The following is a 19904-nucleotide window of genomic DNA, read 5'->3' as shown; positions in this document are numbered from 1 at the left end:
CAAATTAATTTAAAGAATGAAAAAATCCGCAAAAAAGAATTATTAACTGCTTTATTTGCCAGAAAAATCGCTCACAAAGTTATACCTGAAAGTGTTATTGAAGTGTATGAAATAAGACACCTGTGTTGTAAGGGTTGCTGATGCCCAACCACGTAGGATAAATAAGTGTCATCCATTCATTATGGACCTTTATCTAATACTAAATATCTTGGTATAGAAGTTACAAAGAAAATAAGTCATCACCTGTTTTAGTGAGGAAGTTACATTAAACACCTCTTCAGCATCAGGATGGATTTCCTCAAGAATAACTTTCTGTCCCATCCGAAGTTTCATGTCTTTCAATATGATCCGAATCATCCATTTTTGCTCTACACCAGATGTCTTTTGAATCAATTCCAGAAAAGTTTTTCGAACCTGGATATATTAAACTTATACACAAATTAACATTTACTTTTATAGGCTACAAACCATTTCTTTTTTCTTTTCTGAACTTTGAACAGCGATTTTATCCAAATACAAGTTGATTTCAGAAATTTTTAAACTACCTTTATCAATGCACCTCTTGGATAGCAACTGTTTGTATGCTGTTTCAGCAAAGTCACCTACACATAATAGTTTTGGTATAACTTCTAAACATGTAAGGCCAACAATAACAATGATTTCCCTCAAAATAAACCAAGAAGGTTTTACAAATCAAAAATATTAAATGTACATGCAGAATATCTGTATGGATAAAATATGGTGAAAATTTTATGTAGTCTACAGCTCAAAGCTGCCAATGTGTTTAATTTCATCATAAATCATTCACCTGCATTTGAAGAGTTCACTTTTGGATTGCGAAACTCCAACAACTTCTTGGCATCTTTGCCTGTTCTTGACAAACCCATCACATCAACATAAAGTCGTGCCAACAAAACTTCCTGTGTTTGTATGTCATAATAAGAATTAAGTATGCAGTTATACAGAATAGGCAACTATAACTTTTATCTCTTCAAATACAAATCAGGTTAATTAATACAGCAAAGAAGATTAGTAACAATAGTACAGTAGTTGTTGAACACAAGCTGGTAAAAACTACATAAATAAAAGTGTCACATAAAATCAGAGCTGCTAAACCCACAATACAGGTATATAGAACATAACTTATATTTAGTTGTATTTAACCCTTTGGGGATGAGATGTATTTAACAAATTTTCCATTTTTGACCGACTGTCACATATTGTTCTCTAGCGACACAGGTGTTTGTGTCAGCCAAAAATGATCAATTAGACTTTTGTTCTTTGGAAAATTTGCTACAAGGCTGTATTTTGATAGTTTTGATGACATCATTAAATTTTGAATGACGTCATCAGAAATCTTGTATTAATGTGTAATTGGGGTTTTAGGTAAAAAAATGCATAAGGAATCTAGTGGAAAGTTGATTCCGGGTTTGTTTACTATCAAACTGAAATGATTGTTGGAAGAATGACGTAAAAGGGATCTATTATCTTATGTCACTTATAGTAGGGTGGGGGAAGATGGGACACCTTTTCGTTTAGTTTTCTCTTTTTATTTGGTAGAAAACAAAGAGCATTCAAAGAATTATAAAACCTTATCATCATAAGACTTCCACAGACCGTCGTTAATTGATTAAAAAACAATCAGGCTATTTGGAAATTAGGTGTTAAAGGTGTCCCATCTTCCCCCACTCTACTATATAACCTAATCACGTCATTTTTTGAAAGTTTATTTTCGCTAAAACTCTAACAAAAAAAGATTTTTTCTGAATGAAAAGGTAGAAACAACATGTAGAAGCAAATTGAAGTTACAAAACACACACAAAAAATTATTTGAACTCACAACAACAAATATATATATATATATATATACTACAAACCTTAAGTCCATATGAAACTCGCTCTTTATCTAACTGGGGCAAAATTAGTCTTATAGCTGGATATAATGTATCAATTTTTCCAGGCTGGTGAAATTTAGTTTGTAATTCCCTCCATTTTGATATAAACAACTTTAGTTCTTGTCTTCTTACTGCATTACCTGAAAAATATACACAAACCTTATTAATATTATGTTTTGAAACTATTTTACCCAAATTAATCACATGGTACCACTCTAAGTTTAAATGGTTACTGCCGCCTGAGGGAAACGTTGTACTTACTTCTTAGTGGCATCTAAATTATTCTTTTAATGACTGCGCATAGTTTACAACCAAACAAAACTTACTTTTAGCCTTGTATATTTTATCAAACAGTATGCATAATTGATGAAAAGGTATCTTCGAAGCAACACTTTTTCCTTCATTATCCTTTCCAACCTGGGTGGAAGTGGATTGCTTCTCTATGTTAAATTCCATATATACAAACTATAGCCTATAACAGGAATCCAGGATACCTAATTACCATACTTTATGATGTTAACTAATACGCCAAAACTGGCTATACATTATCATTATATTAGACATTTAAAGTGGTATTACAACATACTCGACCAGCAAAGTAGTAGTTCAAAACTTAACCTTTTGGTTCAGAACAATGCAAAATTGTATTCAGACACAGGGGTTAACAAAAATAAATGTTCATGAACTTTTCGAAATTTTTGTCGAACAGTTGTTGAGCACGTAAGTCGTCAGTGGTCATATAGATGGGACCCCATATAGATTCTTTTTCGTCGAACAGTTCTTCTTGTTGAGCACGTTAGTGGTCTGGGCGTTCAGTCACAAACAAATTCAGGTTCTGCTCACAGCGGGAAATTCTGCCAAGAACAGTTTACATCGTTGGTACTTATTACTCATCCGCACCGTAGAGATGGAATATTGAACTACGGATTATTCAATGGCCATTATTGGTTGTGTATATAATGGTAAGCATTAACTTATTACGAGTTCTTAAATAAAGCCATTTTATTAGAACGTTATACCGTTGTTTACATGCTTTTTCATTGTAGCAGCACTAGTAGACTAGCAGGCAAGTAAAAAGTTTGTTATCTACATAGGTTATTGCTATTACTTAAGTTATAAACGTAGTTTTCGCGAAGACTGACATGTAGCAATGTTTATCTTTGCCATGTACATTGTAAGTCGCCTTGTATATAATCTATTAATCAGAGAAACTCAAAGAAATCATAGAAGTTAAAGAGATGGTTTTCTATGCATTGCAACAAAAAATCGAACGGGTGTTAGTTATTTCCCAAACAAAAGTAAATTATAGAAGTATAATACCCCATCATAATTTTGAACCGCTATTCACAGACGTTCAGTTAGGCCAGTTAGGGATTCCGAAAGTGCCATGCCACCTCAATTTTTAAAATAAGGGTGATATATTAATTGTGTTTTGTTGCCCCAGTTTTACATGGCACTACAAATTTTACCCTGCTGTTAAGTGTCTATAAAAACAATCGGACCAAGCTATAGCCTACTATATTCATAAAATTCAATTAAGTTTACTTATATTATAGCAGTGGATATTTTTTTTATATAAATGTAGGAATTGCGATACCAAAACGTGTTAGCGGGAGGTCGGCTTGTAAATCATGTAAAGTGCGTTGTAGTAAAGGGACTGATTATGAATGAATGAATGAATGAATGTAACTTACTTTATCCTCGCGTGACCGGAAAACGACAGTCGTTATCACACGGGTTTAGCACCTCGTGCCAGCTTACGAGTTACCATTTATGTTACTTTGTGGGTGGTTATTTTTTTATGTATGGCTGATAAATTTAGACAACTTATTAGTGACCACTGGGTTGGAGCAATTATCGTTAAATGTCTTGCCCAAGGACACATACGCCCACAATGGTAGCAACGTCGAGCTTTGAACCCATTACCTCTGGGTTACAGGCAGGCGCGATAACCACTATGCTACGGCGCCGGACTATTACTGTACTAATTCGTTTAAGACGTACTTACTCATTAGATTTTTTTATCTCTTGTTGTTGTAGTTGTTTTTTTGTGAGTCTTTTTGGGTGTCTTTAAAATACGCGCGAACAGCGCGAACATCTCTAAAATACGCGCGAACAGCTCGAACAGCTCGAACAGCACGAACGGTTGCTCTAGATTACACGGAACAGCACTGACCGGGTTTTACCCTTTTATACAACGCAGTTACCACACCTGCCCAGTTAATTTAGGGCGCTAACTCGTACTTAAAATGTACTTTAATATTGAATAATCGATTGTATTCAATATATTATCTCTACCTAAGCTTAGTCTTATAAGCCATAGTGTATACAATTGTCCGATTAATGAATAAAATAAAAATTGTAACGCTTGCGAGTCAAGTAAACGTGCCATGGAACTCGTTGGTAACACAGTTATCAGTAACTTTTGGCTTTGTTGACGTTAGTGTGCGAATATAAATATAAATTGTATAGGTTATGGTATTAGTCTCCAATATTTCTTATTAAAAGAAAATAAATTCAAAATTAATGTTAAGGCAAGCGAGGATCGAATCCTTACATTAGGCTCTAAAGCGGGCGCCATAACCGTTAGGCAAAAGATTTAGCATTCAGATTTGTCGAGACAGTGCTTATGATGTCTGGAAATTTGGGAGGGCACGTGTTGGTGAGATAAGGAATGCTCACATCGATTCACGCCTGAACCAAACTATTTCCATTAAATTGGGGACGCATTAAAACTTTTTGATCGAGCTCAGTCGACCGTTGTAGTAAAGGGTTAATTAATACCATGCTAACTAGTTTATGACGTGCTCACGCATTAGATCTTTGATCTCTTGTTTCCAAAAAATATGAACTATACATATTAATATTCGCTATAAAAAAAGCATATTTATAGAATGTTCTACCGATCCAGCTTTGAATATGTTATAGCGCTATGTATTACATAAAAATAAACATAGCGACGCTTACAGTACAGGTGATAGAATATGTTTTGTAATATCTTTCCCCGGAACTTTTTTCAGTCGGTACGTATTTATTAGAGCTCGTATTGTATTTGCTCCGACTTACTGCGCATGCGCATATATTTGTTTTCGTTCTGAAATTTCGGAACAAATACAATACGAGCTTTAATAAATACGTACCGACCGACAAAAGTTCTGGGGAAAAATATTACTTTATTTTTTAATTTTTTTTTTTTTTTTTATGGGAAGATCATGCTATAGTGACCTACATAAATATATGCGTAAGGTAACTTGTAAGTAAAATGTGCTTAATAAACTAGCATAACAGAAGTTTGTTAGTGGTATTTACTTTTTCTAGACTACAAATAACATACCAACTTCGTCCTGCTAACTTTAAATCAAAAACTAAACTTTTAACGTGTAAACGTCGTTTCTGGAACTTTTACAACGGAGGGTCGTAATAAAATTTGACCAGGTGGTCACTGTATTTGTTCCGACCTACTGCGCATGCGCAAATATTGAAGGTAAAACGTGTTTATTAAAAAAACATAAAATAAGTTTGTTAGTGGTACTTACTTTTTCTATAGGCTACAAATAACATACCAACTCAGCTCTGATAACTTTAAATCAACGTGTAAACATCTTGCCCGGGTTATCATTGTTTTTGTTCCGAGCTATTGCGCAGTGGCGTTTAGGCGCATCAACACATAATATTCAAATGTTCTGATCGTGTTTTAAACTATTACCAACAATCTATGTGAGTAAGGGGGATACGGTTTCAGAATTCTTTTGAATGTTTCTTGTTTACTATTCATTGGAAAAAGAAAATAGAATAAACGGTGCTCCATCTTCCCTCACCCTAAAATACAGTTCCGTAATATGTAATACTAAATAAAACATACTAAATGAAAAAATAAGAAAAGATAATATAATAAAAACCTTTCTACTAAGTGGCTATAGATATGCTTAGCTGCTTTTAGTGCAAATCTAGAATAGAATACTAAAGTAATAGAAATCGCAAATGAAAGTGTGATGTCGTTACGCATCAGTAGTTTCTCTTATGCGATTTGCTATTGTGTATAATTTTTGGTGTGTGTGTGATATTGTAGTAATGCGGTTTCAAACCGCATGCATTTGTTGTATTTTAATTTTTGGTGTTTAGAATACAAAGCAAGCTATTAGTTAAAATAATCTATGTGTTAAGTTTGTGTCTTCAAGCAACCATGAACTCTATCGAGCAAACCGAAGGTAAGAAATTAGAAGTTTAAAAATTAAAAAAAAAGATCAGATATAATTGTGTTTCTGCTTTGCACAGATTTAAAAGCCTTTGAAAGAAGAATAATGGAATATATATCGTATTTGCAGCCTTCTACTTCAAGGTGGCGAAGTAAGTAAAATATCATTTTTATTCTATAAAAAAGTTTGTTGTATGCATTAAATGGTAACATTTTATGTGTTTTAGTTGTTCTTATCATAGTGTCAGTGTGTACTGCAACAGGAGCATGGTTGTGGCTTATGGATCCAAACACATCAAGGGTTTGTACTGTATTTGTGTTATTGCCTTATAAGTTTGTCCGGCGCCGTGGTATAGTGGTTAGCGCTCCTCCCTGTAACCCAGAGGTAATGGGTTGAAGGCTCGATGCTGCTACCATTGTGGGCGTATGTGTCCTTGGGCAAGACACTTAACGGTAATTGCTCCAACCCAGTGGTTACTAATGGGTTGTCTAAATTATCAGAAATACATAAAAAAAAGAAAAAATCAAAAAAAAATAATTACCCACAAAGTAACATACATGGTAACTCGTAAGCTGGCACGAGGTGTTAAACTCGTGTGATAACGACTGTCGTTTTCCGGCCACGCGAGGATAAAGTAAGTTTTACATTCATAAGTAAGTTTAATTTAATACTTCTCTTTGTGTCAATGCAGAATCCATTTTTATCTTCACTGTGGCAACATCCATTTTTCACCATCAGTTCTGTGACTTTAATTTTACTTTTTTTTGCTGGCATTCATAAAAGAGTGGTTGCACCTTCAATGTAAGTTAACATTGCGTATACATCCATTCTTCCACATTAATTTAATTTGTGAAACTTGTTTTAGAATTGTTGGAAGGTTGCAAACCGTTCTGGAAGATTACAACATGTCATGTGATGAGGTATATAATATATGCTGTAACATTTTTTAAGATAACTTGGGAAAGTTTATGCATCAGATTATTTTGACCAATTTCAGTTTTCCAAGTAGTGTTTACTTTTGAACTTGGATGACCTACATTTATTTATTGCCCATGCTACTTGCAATCACTTTGGTTTGTGTGTTTAACTTTATTTTTTCATTTCAGAGTGGAAGACTCATACTTAAACCTCGACCGGACAATTAACTGCACAAAAGAAATAATAAATGCAGCTCTAATTGTACTATTCTGGTAGAAAGGTGCAAGGATCACTGTTACATAACTTGTGTATATGGCAATAGTGTATATTCTGTGCACACTTTATCTGTTCTTTGTAACTTTAACATTGATGCTCCACAATTTCTTTTAACATTTCATTGAACTCGTTTAAATGAAATTTTTATTCCATGTTTTGTTTTACCATGGCTGAAATTAATAGTCACTTTACATACAAGCAATTTACATATCCATGCAAATGTGAAATGCACATTTGTATGGTAATAAACCAAAAAGTGAGTAATTAAAACTTGCGTTCTACTAGAAAAGTACAGGTGATAAAAAAATAATATGTCAAATACAGATTAATGGAAGCCACAGTGGCAGTTACCAGGTAAACAACCGCAAACAAAATTAACAATATGAATAAGTGTAACAGAAGACTGTCCCGTCTGTCCGTATAAAAATTCTTCTAAGTTTTCGACAAAGTTTTGCAGCTAGGTTTTCGAAACAGCGTTTACCAGGCTGCATGTAAATCGTAAACACACATCACAAAACGCACTTCTTGTAAATAATATAAACATTAGTTACGGTGGGATGAGGTACTACGTAACGGGACGTATTTGTCTCAATGCATCCGCTATATCGTGATACAGACAGCCAACGTCAATAAACGCAGCAACACCAGCCGTAAGACGTGATACTAGTCAATATAAAGATAATAGTATTTTGCAAGCTTAAAATGTATTCCGAAATGAAGCAAAATTGCGTTGGGTCTACAGACGTTGACTACTAACAGAAGGCTGCTGCAGAAAAGATAAGGCACGTTATGGGCTATAATATTATTAACCACATATCCTTTTTGGTTAAACAGTAGTTCTTAATGTTGTTGTTGTTAGTTTTGGCGAGAATTTTCTTTAATCTCTTAATTAAAATAAAACCGTAAGCTATGTATATTTAGAAATGTTAGACTAAATTTTTAGATTTAAAAAAAAACATATATATAGGGAAGATGAGACACTTTTTCATTCTATTTTCTCGTCCAATTTGGTAGTAACCAAACAACATTCAGCACAGAATTATAAAAGATTATCCTCATGACTCATATCGACCGTTGTTAACTGTTTAAAACATAAAAAAAACCATCAATATATTTAGATATTAGGTACTAAAGGTGTCCCGTCTTCCCCCATCCAACTGTATTTATATTTATAAATCAGTGCCAAAAACAGAGTAGTAATACCCAGTTTGTAGCAAAAATAAAACTATCAATAGTTATAATCAATTTTCTGTTATCACAAGTTCATATACATTTGTAGGATACAATATTTATCCATTTATGTTCAAACATTACTCATTGTCGTTTAAACAATACCAATTGTTATGCAATAATATAATGTATGGGTAGCATGTTAAAAACTATAGCAGTAGGGCAAGAAAAAGAATGTTTAGACCTAATTTTTAAAGCGTACAGTATTATTTCGTGTTATTTACGTATATTCTTATTTATAAATACACTTCATAATCAAAATTAACAATGATTTTAAACTGTCCCATCTTATCCTGTGTGTTTTCGAGTTTGTAAAATTTCACCTGTTGTGCGGATCGCTAAATAACTCCTCGTGTGTTTTATTATATTTTATTTAATTGTTGCCAATTCATAAAGGAATGATAGTACTAATTCGTGGTTTTACCCAAAAACCGTCATCTATTTTGATTTTGGAAATATTTGGCAATATGTGCTGAAGTGTCCTATCTTTCCCATTGTACTAAACATAAAAGGAAGATAATATGGTAATTGTCTCCATATCTCTTATTGAGGGAAACAAATCCATAATAATCTGTACCTGGTATACGCCCTATTTATACGCTTAGGTCACAATTTTTAGTCATGCGATCTGTCGTAACAGCGGTTATACTGTCTGAGAATTTGGAAGTAGCCTACGCGTATATGAAATATTCTATTTAGTTTGCCATTATATGATAAATGTTAACTTTTAACAATACCTTATTACTACATGAAAAAATTCCCGAAAACAAACGGTTTTTAGCAATGACAAGGTTAAATTAGCTTACGTTTACAAGTCAACAAAGAGCACAGGAGTTGTACAAAGCCAACTTAAACATATTCTTTACCAATCATCTTACACATTATCAGTTTTTATAATAAATTTTAATTTATTTATAATAAATGTATAAATAAATTCTACCTTCGGATCGAGCATAGTCGACCGTTGTCGCAAGATGGCTAACCGTTATTATGCTTATTAAATAATAATAAATTACGTATAAACGACCAGGAAATAGAAGTATCAATAAGAACTGTTTTGCTGGATTAAAATGACTTACCTTACGTGGGCTACCTTGCCACAGAACATACTTGCAGATATATTTTCATACATGTCAATGAACGAGAGGTTAAAATGTAGTGTCGTGTGCAAATGGTGGAATGAATGTCTACAACATCCAAAGCTGTGGAGCAGGTGAGTTGATTCAACGGTAATGCCGCTACGCAAATATGCTGCTAGTTAAAAATCAAAATAAATAACGGTTTACAGGTGATGCTATGAATTTGTACTGATCCACCTTTTCTAATTGACAACACTAGAAAAAGTAGTAGAGTGTGGAAAAGACGGAACACTTAAAAGCACATGTGCCAATATTTCCAAAATTAAAATATACAGTAGGGTGGGGGAAGATGGGACACCTTTTAACTGTATTTTCTCGTCCCATTTACCAGTAAACAAAGAACATTCAAATATTTATAAAACTTTATCCCCACGACTCCCATAGACTGTTGTTAATTGTTTAAAACACGATCAGGATACTTGGATATTATGTGCTAAAGGTGTCCCATCTTCCCCCACTCTACTATATGACGGTTTTGGGTGCGTATCACGAATTAGTAGCCTACTCTCATACCTTTATTAATTAAAAAGAATTTAAAAATACATATATCTTAAAACACACGAAGAGTTATTAGCGAAACACACAGTTTAAAATCCTTGTTAATTTTGGTTAATAAATGGTTTCATTGTTAGAATTACACGTAAATACCACGACATATTATTGCACGCTTAGAAAATCAAGGTATTGTACAGCCACAAAAACCTTAAACAGTAGACTGTGCTATAATTTATAGATTCATGTTCAAGTTCGACACGAATATAGATGATGAAGGAAAAGCTATCAAGTGCATTGAGAGCTACTGTCAGATTGGAAGACTGAGTGAAGTTGAAATATTTGTAAATCCCAAGCAATCTGTGAGCAGGGATCGTGCGATGATGGTCATGGAAGAGTTGAGATCTTCTCCGAGCAAGAAACTTCAGAAGTTCAGTTTTCACTTTTCGGGTTACAATCCTCTCTTGTTTAATGGGACTGAACTGTTAAGTACAATGAAAAATCTTTTCGGATCGCAGCCAAATGCTGGCGTGGGTGTATGTCATCTCACTACGGTCGACCTCACAGAGTGTAATATATCTTTGGACGACGAGTTTGCTCGTATTCTGGCCATGAATCATCCATTTCTTCGCGTTGTTAGAATTCAGAACATTTGCTTTGTTGATAACGTTACTCCGAACGGATTGCTGGTATTAGTAAGCGGCTGTCCGGAGTTGAAGGAGCTGTGTACATTCTACCACTCCATCGACGACCGTGTGGTTGCTGAGTTTTGTTCAGATTTCAGGACAACTGTAAGTAATCTTTCATTGATTTGCAATGCTTCCGATAAATACAGCAACGCGGTGAAATCGGAAACATGGAAAACATTTAATCGGTCAAACCCAGATGCAGAACTAAGACTGGAAATTCTTCTGACAACACCCCAGCAAGCTATCAACAAAATCTTATGCCCAGATATTCCCGTAACCCATTTAACTCTAAACGTCAGCGGAAGTCGGTTTGAAGAATTGGTTATTATCAAACAAAACTGTAAACAAACTTTAAAATGCCTGACTTTGCAAAATGACCTTGCTGGTATAATACCACCACCACCAGGATTTGAACCCGCCCTACTTGACCTAATCTCAGATTGCGAATACCTCGTCGAGATCAATTGTCCCTACCCATTATCTCAGGATACAGTTTCACAAATTGAATCAAACGTAAAACTTGTTCGGTTTCAGTTATATTTATTTAATGTCGCGGGCAACGAAATAATTTGTCGCTCTAGTGTTTAAACGTAGATGTGTAAAAGTGCAAAACTTACCAAACAGCAGAGCGAAACAGCCTATATACATATATGCGCGCAGCCTACAGCACCTTTTACAAACCGTTTACACATTTTCACTAATATTATTGAGTAAACTTTGTAAATAAATAACCGATTTTACACCCTATATTTTCGTATAGTATAAGGAAATAATAAAAACAAAAATAATGGATGCTACTGAAAAGAAATCTCAACTGGGCAGTTGTGACCATATGTAATATGCAAAGCGTGCTTTATTTAAAGATGTGCAGTGAATCACAGGATGCCAATACTTGAGCAAGGGTGGAAATGACTATTATAAGTTATGATTCAACCGTTGGCTAGCTATCTATTGTGTTTCAGTTTCCAAATGGTTTGATTTCAGGCACTTCTGTGTCTTTGTGTAAACTGTAAACATTTATCGATGGGCTTGCCGACATGTTAAAGTCACCAGCATATACGCGGTTTAATTGTAAAACGATGAAAATAAATTATGGGAGAAGGACGTTTACGGGTCATGTACATTCTTGAGAAAAGCAGTTGGCTATGCTTAGGTGGTGTGCAACCAATACCGCGAGCCATTCACGGCCGTTACGTAAATATTTAAACAAATGCATGCCAGACGCAGCAGAAACCCAATTGCATTAGACTTGTATCTTGGTAATAGTTAACTTTGTATTTGAAGTATAGACTAGAATAGACTTTACCTACAAAGCATCAAACAGATAGAGTTTCAAGTTGTTATAATAAGCGATAGATTTGAAAAAATAAACTGAACCTTTTTTGTTAAGGACGTCATGGTGTATGGCTACGGTTCGTATTTGTTTACGGAGAATTATTGTATTGAAGCCATTTTCACGGAGCGCTTATGTGGTGTTTTGTTATATCTGATACGTAGTATTACAGTAACTAGTTGGGCCAACAAACACCTTTTACCTGCACACTGTACATTTCTTTGCAGCTTGTTCAAGGTTTGTTTATATACGTATGTAGCTCGGAAATGATTGCATTGTTTTTAAGTCTACAATGACGACTTTAGAAATACCACGAGCGGACTGGCAATGCAAACTAGTTGTAATCGGCGACTCTGGTGTAGGTAAAACTTCCGTCATGCGAAGGTTCACGGACAACGAGTTCAGTTTTAACTTTGTAGCTACGATAGGTAAGCTGCGTGTTGTGATAAAACTAAAGCGTTGGTTCATATATTGTAAGTTGTAAGCTTTTATGCATTCTCAGGTATAGACTTTAAAGTTCGAACAATAAAAGTGAAAGAAAAAATGATTAAAGTTCAAATTTGGTAAGAGTCTAAGACTTGTTTTACATACGAACATTCTTATTTTTTTTACTGATGCGTGACGTGATTTATAGGGACACGGCTGGACAGGAACGCTTCCGATCGATCACCACAGCTTATTACAGAGGCGCAAAAGGCGTCATTATAGTGTATGACATCACAAGTTTAAAATCATTCTCCCACGTCAACAACTGGGTCATAAATTTCAATCGCGTGAGTAAACCTTGTACAAATAAAGGATAATTAGTAGACTAACTAAGCCCACGTAGCTTTGCCAAACGAGATGCAGTACACATACCACCTTATTTGATTGTTTGCATTGCTCATTTAATGATTTTAAATGTTATCAGTGGGCTGGCGATGATGTTCAAGCTTTGTTAGTTGGAAATAAATGCGACTTGGAAGATCAACGAGTTGTGACCAAGATGGCAGGGGAAAAGGTGCGTGTTGAATATTATTCATAATAAAACAGGAAATTATATTTTCTAAAAGTTTCTTGACAGTTGGCAAAAGAGCACGGCATGGAGTTCAGTGAAACGAGCGCAAAAGATTGCACCAACGTAGACATTGCATTTATGCGTATACTAGAGAAAATCGTAGAAAAGGTAAACTATTTAAGAGAAACACTTATATAAGAGTTAACTGAAATTTAATAACAACAGCACTTCAAGAAAGAAGAGAAATCGGATCGACCTAAGACAACTATAAAACTAGACACTAGTAAGCCCTCCAGACGACCAGCGTGTTGTAAATCATAGCGAATATAAGGGACTAACAGTTCTGTATTACTGTGATGTCTTATCTTTTACCAAAATGTTTATTATTCCAACAGCGCAATACTGTACTTTTTATGTTTAATTTACTTTTTATTGCGCGACGTCGCAAGGCAACATGGTTGCTCAATTTCATACACTCGTGCCCTGCAATGAATGAATGTAACTTTATCCTCGCGTAGCGAGAAGACGTCAGTCCTTACAACACTGATGTTCATACACCTCGTGCAAGCTTACGAGTTACCATGTATGTTAGTTTGTGAGTGATTATTTTGGGGGGATTTTGTTTATGTATAGATGATAATTTTGACAACCCATTAGTGAGCACAGAATGAGAGGTGTCCCATTTTCCCCGACCCTACTTCATGTAAGTTTACAGGTAATTTTTATCTATAAGGTTGACATACGCTTTTATAACCGATTTGATTATTCAGTATAATATGAACCCTGTTTTTCAAAATTAAATTTTATTTTACACATTTGCTGCGATTTGTTGTATATACGAATAACAGATCCCTGCAACCTAAGCATGTTTACATTGTCGTATATTTAAGTAAAACGCCAAAAAAGAAACAGAACCACATAAATTTATACAAAATTATGGCAGTGAAACCTCTGTACATCGAGAAAAACAAGTCAATAACGCAAATATTTGTTTAACTCGTATCCTATAAATCCTAACTAATCACTGATATAGCATGGAATGAAGAGATTTTCGCATTGTTGCCATTTCTTGATTTCTCTGAAAAAAAATCCCTTTTAGAAACATGTTTCCCAACTGTGAACATATTTATACTTACCGATTCCAATAAATATTTTTTCTGCAAGTTGGACAACTCCTTGTCTATTTCCTTATTGACATCCTTATGTTGTTGAGAGTGGGTTTCATTAACCGTGCCAACACTGCTTCAAATTATAAATACTGTTAGTCTACTACAATAAAACAACTTATAAACCAACTGGTTCCTGTTTCTTTTGAATATTTACTTCACTTTTTACTAACTGAACTACTACAATTCATATACTAACTGTTTTTATTAACTTTTATCCACAAAGCTTAATTATTTCTAGCTTGGGCTTCTGTATATACAATGTAATGACTGATTATATTATATTTGCCTTTTTATGTACTGATCATGTAGCTGTTTAATTGACTTGAACCTCTGTGTTTGAACAACTCTCACTTGTGTTATCAGTTTCATTTGCTGAGTAAGAAGATTCTATGAAGAAATAAACAATTAACTGCTGAATAATTTAAGGAATTAACAATTTAGTTTGGTCTAACATTTAGTTTTTCTTCATTCTCTTTTGCTTTATCAATATCTGTCTCCCATTGGTTAATAACAGATGATATCTGCTTCTTATATTCCTCATTTAAAGTAGAACGATCTTTTTTCTGAAAACAAAACATTTTTATGTAATATTTAAAAATCTTCATCCTTAATACTTCATATGAGCTGAATAACCATTCAGTCAATTCTCGATATACAATTTGAATCAAAGCAGACAAAAAGAGGATTAAATTGGGATGTAGGTCTTAAAATAATGCAGAACTCAAATAATCAAGTCTGCTTTCCTGGTTAATCTCTTATCCACAGGTCCGAACACACCCTGTAAAACATATTTGAAAGTTTAAACCTGATTTTCCAATACACTATCCAACTTCTCCCTGGCTGCACAACACTGTTTTGTAAAAGCTTCCAACTTTCTACGCTTTGAACTGATACTCTTTTTTATATCAGAACCAAACTGATTGAGAATAGATGCAACAGGTCTAGAATAAACATTGGCCCTTGTTAAAATGAGAGGTATAGTGTTGCCCAATTGCCAAACATGCACTGGTGAAGGGTCAGAGTCGTATAAACACCGAGTAGTCCAACTGCCGTCTATGTGTGTCCAAAATAGAGCAAAAGTGGTGACTTTGACAAAGGGTTTAAACGAACTTGTTAAGTTTTGTTTGTGTTTTCCTATTGAGGGAAGGTGTAAAACAGCTTCTATTTACCTTACCAAACATTTTTTAGAAAAAATGTATAAATTTAGCCGCATTAAATGACTAAAATGTCGCAAATCAACCGCTTCTAATTCTAATTTTTGACTTTTTTTGACACAGAAAACAAATAACACATGTTTTTTTACATTTTTCAACCGTTAAATTTGTTTTTAGGCCCAAGTTTTTCTGTAATTTACCGAAAAACATACATTTTCCCTATACCTACTGTGTTATTTTGGACCCAAATTGCCGTTCAATTTGTGTTTTACGTAACAATGGGTTGGACTACTCGGTATTTCTATGGCTCTGTGAAGGGTGATTGCCCCCAAATGATTTTTGGGGGTACTTGGGGTGAAGGGATAACCCCCCTATTCTACTGAAAAAATGTTTATTGCAACAGGTTTTGTAGCCAATTGTAGGTCAATAAAAAATACATTTATTTGGCTTGGCCTATGTTGTATTTCAACTTTCATACACAGAGGTGTTTTTTCCAATAAAACACCAAATCAAACAAAAAATAACATAAATTTTTGTTAGCCGGTTTTGGAAACTTTTTATTGTGATAGGGCCTTTTATGGTAAAAAACATAAATGCAGTTATTTGCTGTAAATTAAATTGATGTAGATTTCTGCTCATATAATTTTGTTTTTTACCGGAAATTTGCCATATGGAAAGGAGCAAAAAACAACTGTTATATTTTGAGGGGACTTTTGTCTTTTTTCATCCCACAAGACTAGGATATACATAATTTAATTAAAAAACTTTTTTTCATTGTTTTAAAGGGGGAACCCCCTAGCTTTCCCTCAATTATTCTGGTGGGTATAACAATGGTGTACCGTTTCATACACATTGTGCCCGCTTTTGAGTTGCTAAGTAACTATGTATGTAACTTTGCGTCGCAGTGTGAATTTTTTTGTTCGTATGCCAATATTTGGATTTTGGACAGTTCACTAAGAGTCTATTGGTTGGAGCTATTTCTATGTTCAAACATAAATATTTCCACAACCTCTGGCCTAAAGGCATTTTCTTGTCATTAATTTCTTTTGTAAAATTTCCTGGCACATTAAATTTTAATATGTATGGATATAAACTACTTGATCAAAATAGATTTACAACAAAGTGTAAAAATTTTAACTTACTGTTCATCCTCTTCATAATCCGATTCCTCTCTTTCATATTCAACCGATGATCGCTTCTTTGGCTTTTTAGGCTGTTTTACTACAAAAAAATAAGAATCTATAGTTATAAAGCAGGAGCATCTATTTCGATTTTACTCATATAGCGATATAGTATAGGTATACAAATGTTTCATGAAAAGGACGTGCTCACTTAACCTTTATGTGCATCATGCATGGTGCAAGGTACTTATTGTTTACGTGGTTCGTAGTTTAACCTTTATGTGCGTCGTAGTTTGATTTTTTTGTGCATCATCGTTTAACCTTTACGTTTGCAGGGTTTAAAAACGCTTAAGCTGTCAGGCAGTCTTATGCCAATCACCAAGTCAGAAGAGTATTGCGCCGCGGTTTAAGCATGTATGCACTATAAGCATAGCGAACTATAAGGTATTCATGGCAATTGTTCCAATTCTTTACTTAATGGCAAAAAGACGAAAACTATAACACATATAGTAAAGTGGGGTTATAAACAACAATGGGGTACTTGGGGTAAGAAAGGACAACCCCGCTAGCCCGCTAAAAATCATTTTCACCGCAAATAGCTTTTGTGGGTGGAAAAGACATTTGTTTGGCTCATACTGTTTTCTCTTGTTGTTTTTACCCCCAAATCGCCTTATGGAAGTAAAAAAAAAACAACTGTGGAGTTAAAAAAACAACTGTGTTTTTTTTTGTTTTTTTCTTTCTTAACCAATGTTAACTTTGTGATAAAATGAATTAAGTTATGTATGTAAATTATTCTAATTTAATTAATGATTTATTAATTTTAAAGGTAACCAAGAATCAAAAACAGATTTTCACATTTTCTAATAATGTAATTAATGTTTTAGGTTAGTGGTTCCCAAAGTATGGGTCGCAACCCAAACATGGGTCGCACAGGGTTGACAAATGGGTTGCGCCAAGGTGATTCAAATCTATCAAAACGAGTTTTTTTTATTTTTAAGCATTCGGGTTAGTTTTGCGTTGTAGTTTATCCTTATGTTTACCATGTTTTTCTTAGCCAGGTAGACTGTTTGTTACGAAATAGTAGGCATTCACACACGGATTTGTGACGTAATAAATCATTAACCTAAGCAAATCAGACGAATTACGGTGACAGAGCATGTCTTTGCGCATTTTCAAAGTTATTTTTCGACATGAATGCCCAAGTTTTTTCAAAAAAAAGTTATACAGTGGGCATCAGTGAAACCTAAGGAACATTTTGAAACCAAAATTTCAGGTGGCCACCAGCTAAAGGGTTACCTCTGCAGAATATGGCAGGTGCACAAGCGATTTTTTTTACAAACTTTTGTTTATGCTCGCCATAATTTGTCCCACGCACGCCAATTAATTAAAAAATGAACAGAAATATTCTCTGATCCGGGTTGGGTCACCGATATATTGTGACGTCATAATGACTGTTTTGCTGCAGCCTTAGAAAACCCGTACAACGCAGTGTACAGTATACAGGGTATACGGGATTGTAAGATAAATAGGGTTATAGAGTTGATAAAATAAAAAAACGCCAAGCTGTGTAGCAATAGACTGTCATAAGCTTTCACATTAACAACAAAAAAAAGCTTGTTTAATTTTTTTCAAAGCGGATCTATTGCGTAGAAAGAAGTGGGTCGTTGCTGGTAAACGCCTAAATGGAAGGCAAAATATATATCGGACTGGAATCCAACATAGACACACCTATATTTGCGAGGATCACTTTATTACAGGTATTGGCTGATACAGTACAGGTGTATATCATATATAGAGATAAAAGGTGCTTATAGCGGACAACACTAAGGAGGAATGGAGGGAAACTGAATACTAAAGGAAGCAAAAGGAGGAGGAGAAATGAAAGAAAAGTACTGTTACTAAAAGGAGGCAAAGGAGCAAAATGTAGGGAAAAATAATTTACTTGCTTAAACTCTATGGGAGGAGGGATGGTAGGAAACTGAAGGAGGTATGGTGGGAAACTACATGGCGTACTGCTGTTTTAAAAATAACTGCACCCACATGGGAACATGATTCGTCAAGTCTGAAAACAAAAAATATATACTTGTTGTATCTCAAATAAGTAAGTATATATCTGATTCTGAACTCAACATACCCTACTACCAGTACCACCACACAATTGCAATGAGCAGCAATCATACCAGGGGACATGTTTTGGACAGTTTAAACGCTGGGATCCTATCACCTCTGCTGCAAAGACTGTGCAACTACAATTTTGTTTTCTTTGTTCTTACTTCATCATTTACTTATTAAATAATTATGAGCCTCAAGACCCTTCCCGTTTTCATTTTCTCACACCAGGAGAGTTTACCGAGTATTCATAAATTTCCGGGTATTCCAATCATGGCCAAATAAGTGGATCATTACCATAGGCGCTGAATGCGGGCCTGCAAGGCCTGCGCGCAGGCCCTCACAAATACCAGGGTACTCCCGCAGGCCCTGGAATTTTAATGCGTGCGTCATGTTTATTGCCTTTCTTACGCAAACTTATAGATCATATTCGCGCAGATAATACTAGAATAACTCGATAGGATCATTGATATTTTCATTAAACTATTAAAATAATAAAAATCTAACATTTATAAATGTTCCAGACCGCAGTTTTAACGGAGACGTCAGTCAAGGTACGTTTCGGTTGCCTGGCAACTTAAGCATTTGTGTCTGTGACGTAACAACATTCGGTTCTTGGTAGTTTCAGATTTTTTACAAGGTTAAAATAAATTCGGCTCAATGTTTGATTTAATAAATATTTCAACATGTCTAGTAAACGCATTTCAAGTACCCCACCGGATTTTCAATAGAATTACCCCGCCGTCCAAAATTGCCGTCACAATAAAACATCATATACTTATATCACGGTTTACTCTAGTTTCGACGTCATGTATAGGAGGTTGTCATGTAGCCAGAACCCAAAAAAGGGGTCGGTCTAAAACCTGTCGTCATATTTACATACTGCGTTATCAGGGTCGTTTATCAGTATCGGCGTATCGTTAAGCCTACAGTTGTTAATACATTCTTGAAGGAATAAAGTCGATCTTTACCAAAGTTTTCCTCAACCACGCATAATGCTTTGTTACGATATAGTGGCGATTCACACTTTGATTATTTGCGTCATAATAGCATTTAATGGGTCGATTATTGACGTCACAATGCCAATTGACGCGTTCACTATCAGCATTCCAGGAGATAACAAACTGAATGTTCTACGAATCTACGTTCACGGTGGAGACTGCTTAACCCAAATTCACGTGAACAC

The 19904-nt window shown here is 34.7% G+C and overlaps 5 protein-coding genes across 8 annotated transcripts in view; 3 read left to right on the top strand and 2 right to left on the bottom strand.

The window, feature by feature from the left end:
- Positions 1-2427, bottom strand: part of LOC100176197 (DNA ligase 4) — an 8776-nt gene extending 6349 nt beyond the window's left edge. For 2 of the 3 annotated variants that reach the window (XM_026833850.1, XM_026833851.1), the window contains exons 1-5: positions 2222-2427; positions 1878-2035; positions 809-920; positions 469-602; positions 244-414 (exon numbers count right to left, since the gene is read on the bottom strand). In XM_026833850.1, coding sequence (XP_026689651.1) covers positions 244-414; positions 469-602; positions 809-920; positions 1878-2035; positions 2222-2351 — 705 coding nt within the window. In that variant the 5' untranslated portion in view covers positions 2352-2427. Of the gene's footprint in view, positions 1-243; positions 415-468; positions 603-808; positions 921-1877; positions 2036-2221 lie in introns of those variants that run through there. The other variant, XM_026833852.1, reaches the window with a different exon arrangement.
- A 3499-nt stretch (positions 2428-5926) lies between these two features.
- Positions 5927-7555, top strand: LOC100178514 (nuclear envelope phosphatase-regulatory subunit 1-like). The gene is made up of 6 exons (XM_002131201.4): positions 5927-6103; positions 6171-6242; positions 6318-6391; positions 6783-6892; positions 6957-7011; positions 7198-7555. Exons 1-6 carry the CDS (start codon positions 6079-6081, stop codon positions 7234-7236), a joined length of 375 nt encoding a protein of 124 aa, XP_002131237.1. The 5' UTR covers positions 5927-6078; the 3' UTR covers positions 7237-7555.
- A 1889-nt stretch (positions 7556-9444) lies between these two features.
- LOC100180877 (F-box/LRR-repeat protein 8-like) lies at positions 9445-11630 on the top strand. Its single transcript, XM_002131170.4, has 2 exons — positions 9445-9728; positions 10388-11630. The coding sequence occupies exons 1-2, from the start codon at positions 9586-9588 to the stop codon at positions 11421-11423; spliced, it is 1179 nt and encodes a 392-aa protein (XP_002131206.1). The 5' UTR covers positions 9445-9585; the 3' UTR covers positions 11424-11630.
- Positions 11631-11718: 88 nt separating this feature from the next.
- On the top strand, positions 11719-13980 carry LOC100183241 (ras-related protein Rab-10-like). Of its 2 annotated transcripts, XM_026833868.1 has the most exons (7): positions 11719-12405; positions 12474-12596; positions 12671-12731; positions 12803-12941; positions 13079-13168; positions 13232-13333; positions 13391-13980. In XM_026833868.1, exons 2-7 carry the CDS (start codon positions 12545-12547, stop codon positions 13484-13486), a joined length of 540 nt encoding a protein of 179 aa, XP_026689669.1. In that variant the 5' UTR covers positions 11719-12405; positions 12474-12544; the 3' UTR covers positions 13487-13980. The 2 variants fall into 2 exon arrangements, with proteins under 2 accessions (XP_026689669.1, XP_009857997.1); XM_009859695.3 differs by having other exon boundaries at positions 11719-12596.
- A 49-nt stretch (positions 13981-14029) lies between these two features.
- Positions 14030-19904, bottom strand: part of LOC100187231 (synaptonemal complex protein 3-like) — an 8013-nt gene continuing 2138 nt past the window's right edge. Inside the window, exons 2-7 of the mRNA XM_002125167.5 lie at positions 16631-16709; positions 15140-15275; positions 14787-14897; positions 14621-14721; positions 14302-14404; positions 14030-14243 (exon numbers count right to left, since the gene is read on the bottom strand). Of these exons, the coding sequence (XP_002125203.2) occupies positions 14187-14243; positions 14302-14404; positions 14621-14721; positions 14787-14897; positions 15140-15275; positions 16631-16709 (587 nt within the window). The 3' untranslated portion in view covers positions 14030-14186. The remainder of the gene's footprint in view (positions 14244-14301; positions 14405-14620; positions 14722-14786; positions 14898-15139; positions 15276-16630; positions 16710-19904) is intronic.

Source organism: Ciona intestinalis, chromosome 3 (genome assembly GCF_000224145.3).
Source record: "Ciona intestinalis chromosome 3, KH, whole genome shotgun sequence".
NCBI classification, from domain to species: Eukaryota; Metazoa; Chordata; class Ascidiacea; order Phlebobranchia; family Cionidae; genus Ciona; species Ciona intestinalis.
Note: the sequence above shows the minus strand (reverse complement) of the source record. Positions and strands in the feature narration are given on the sequence as shown.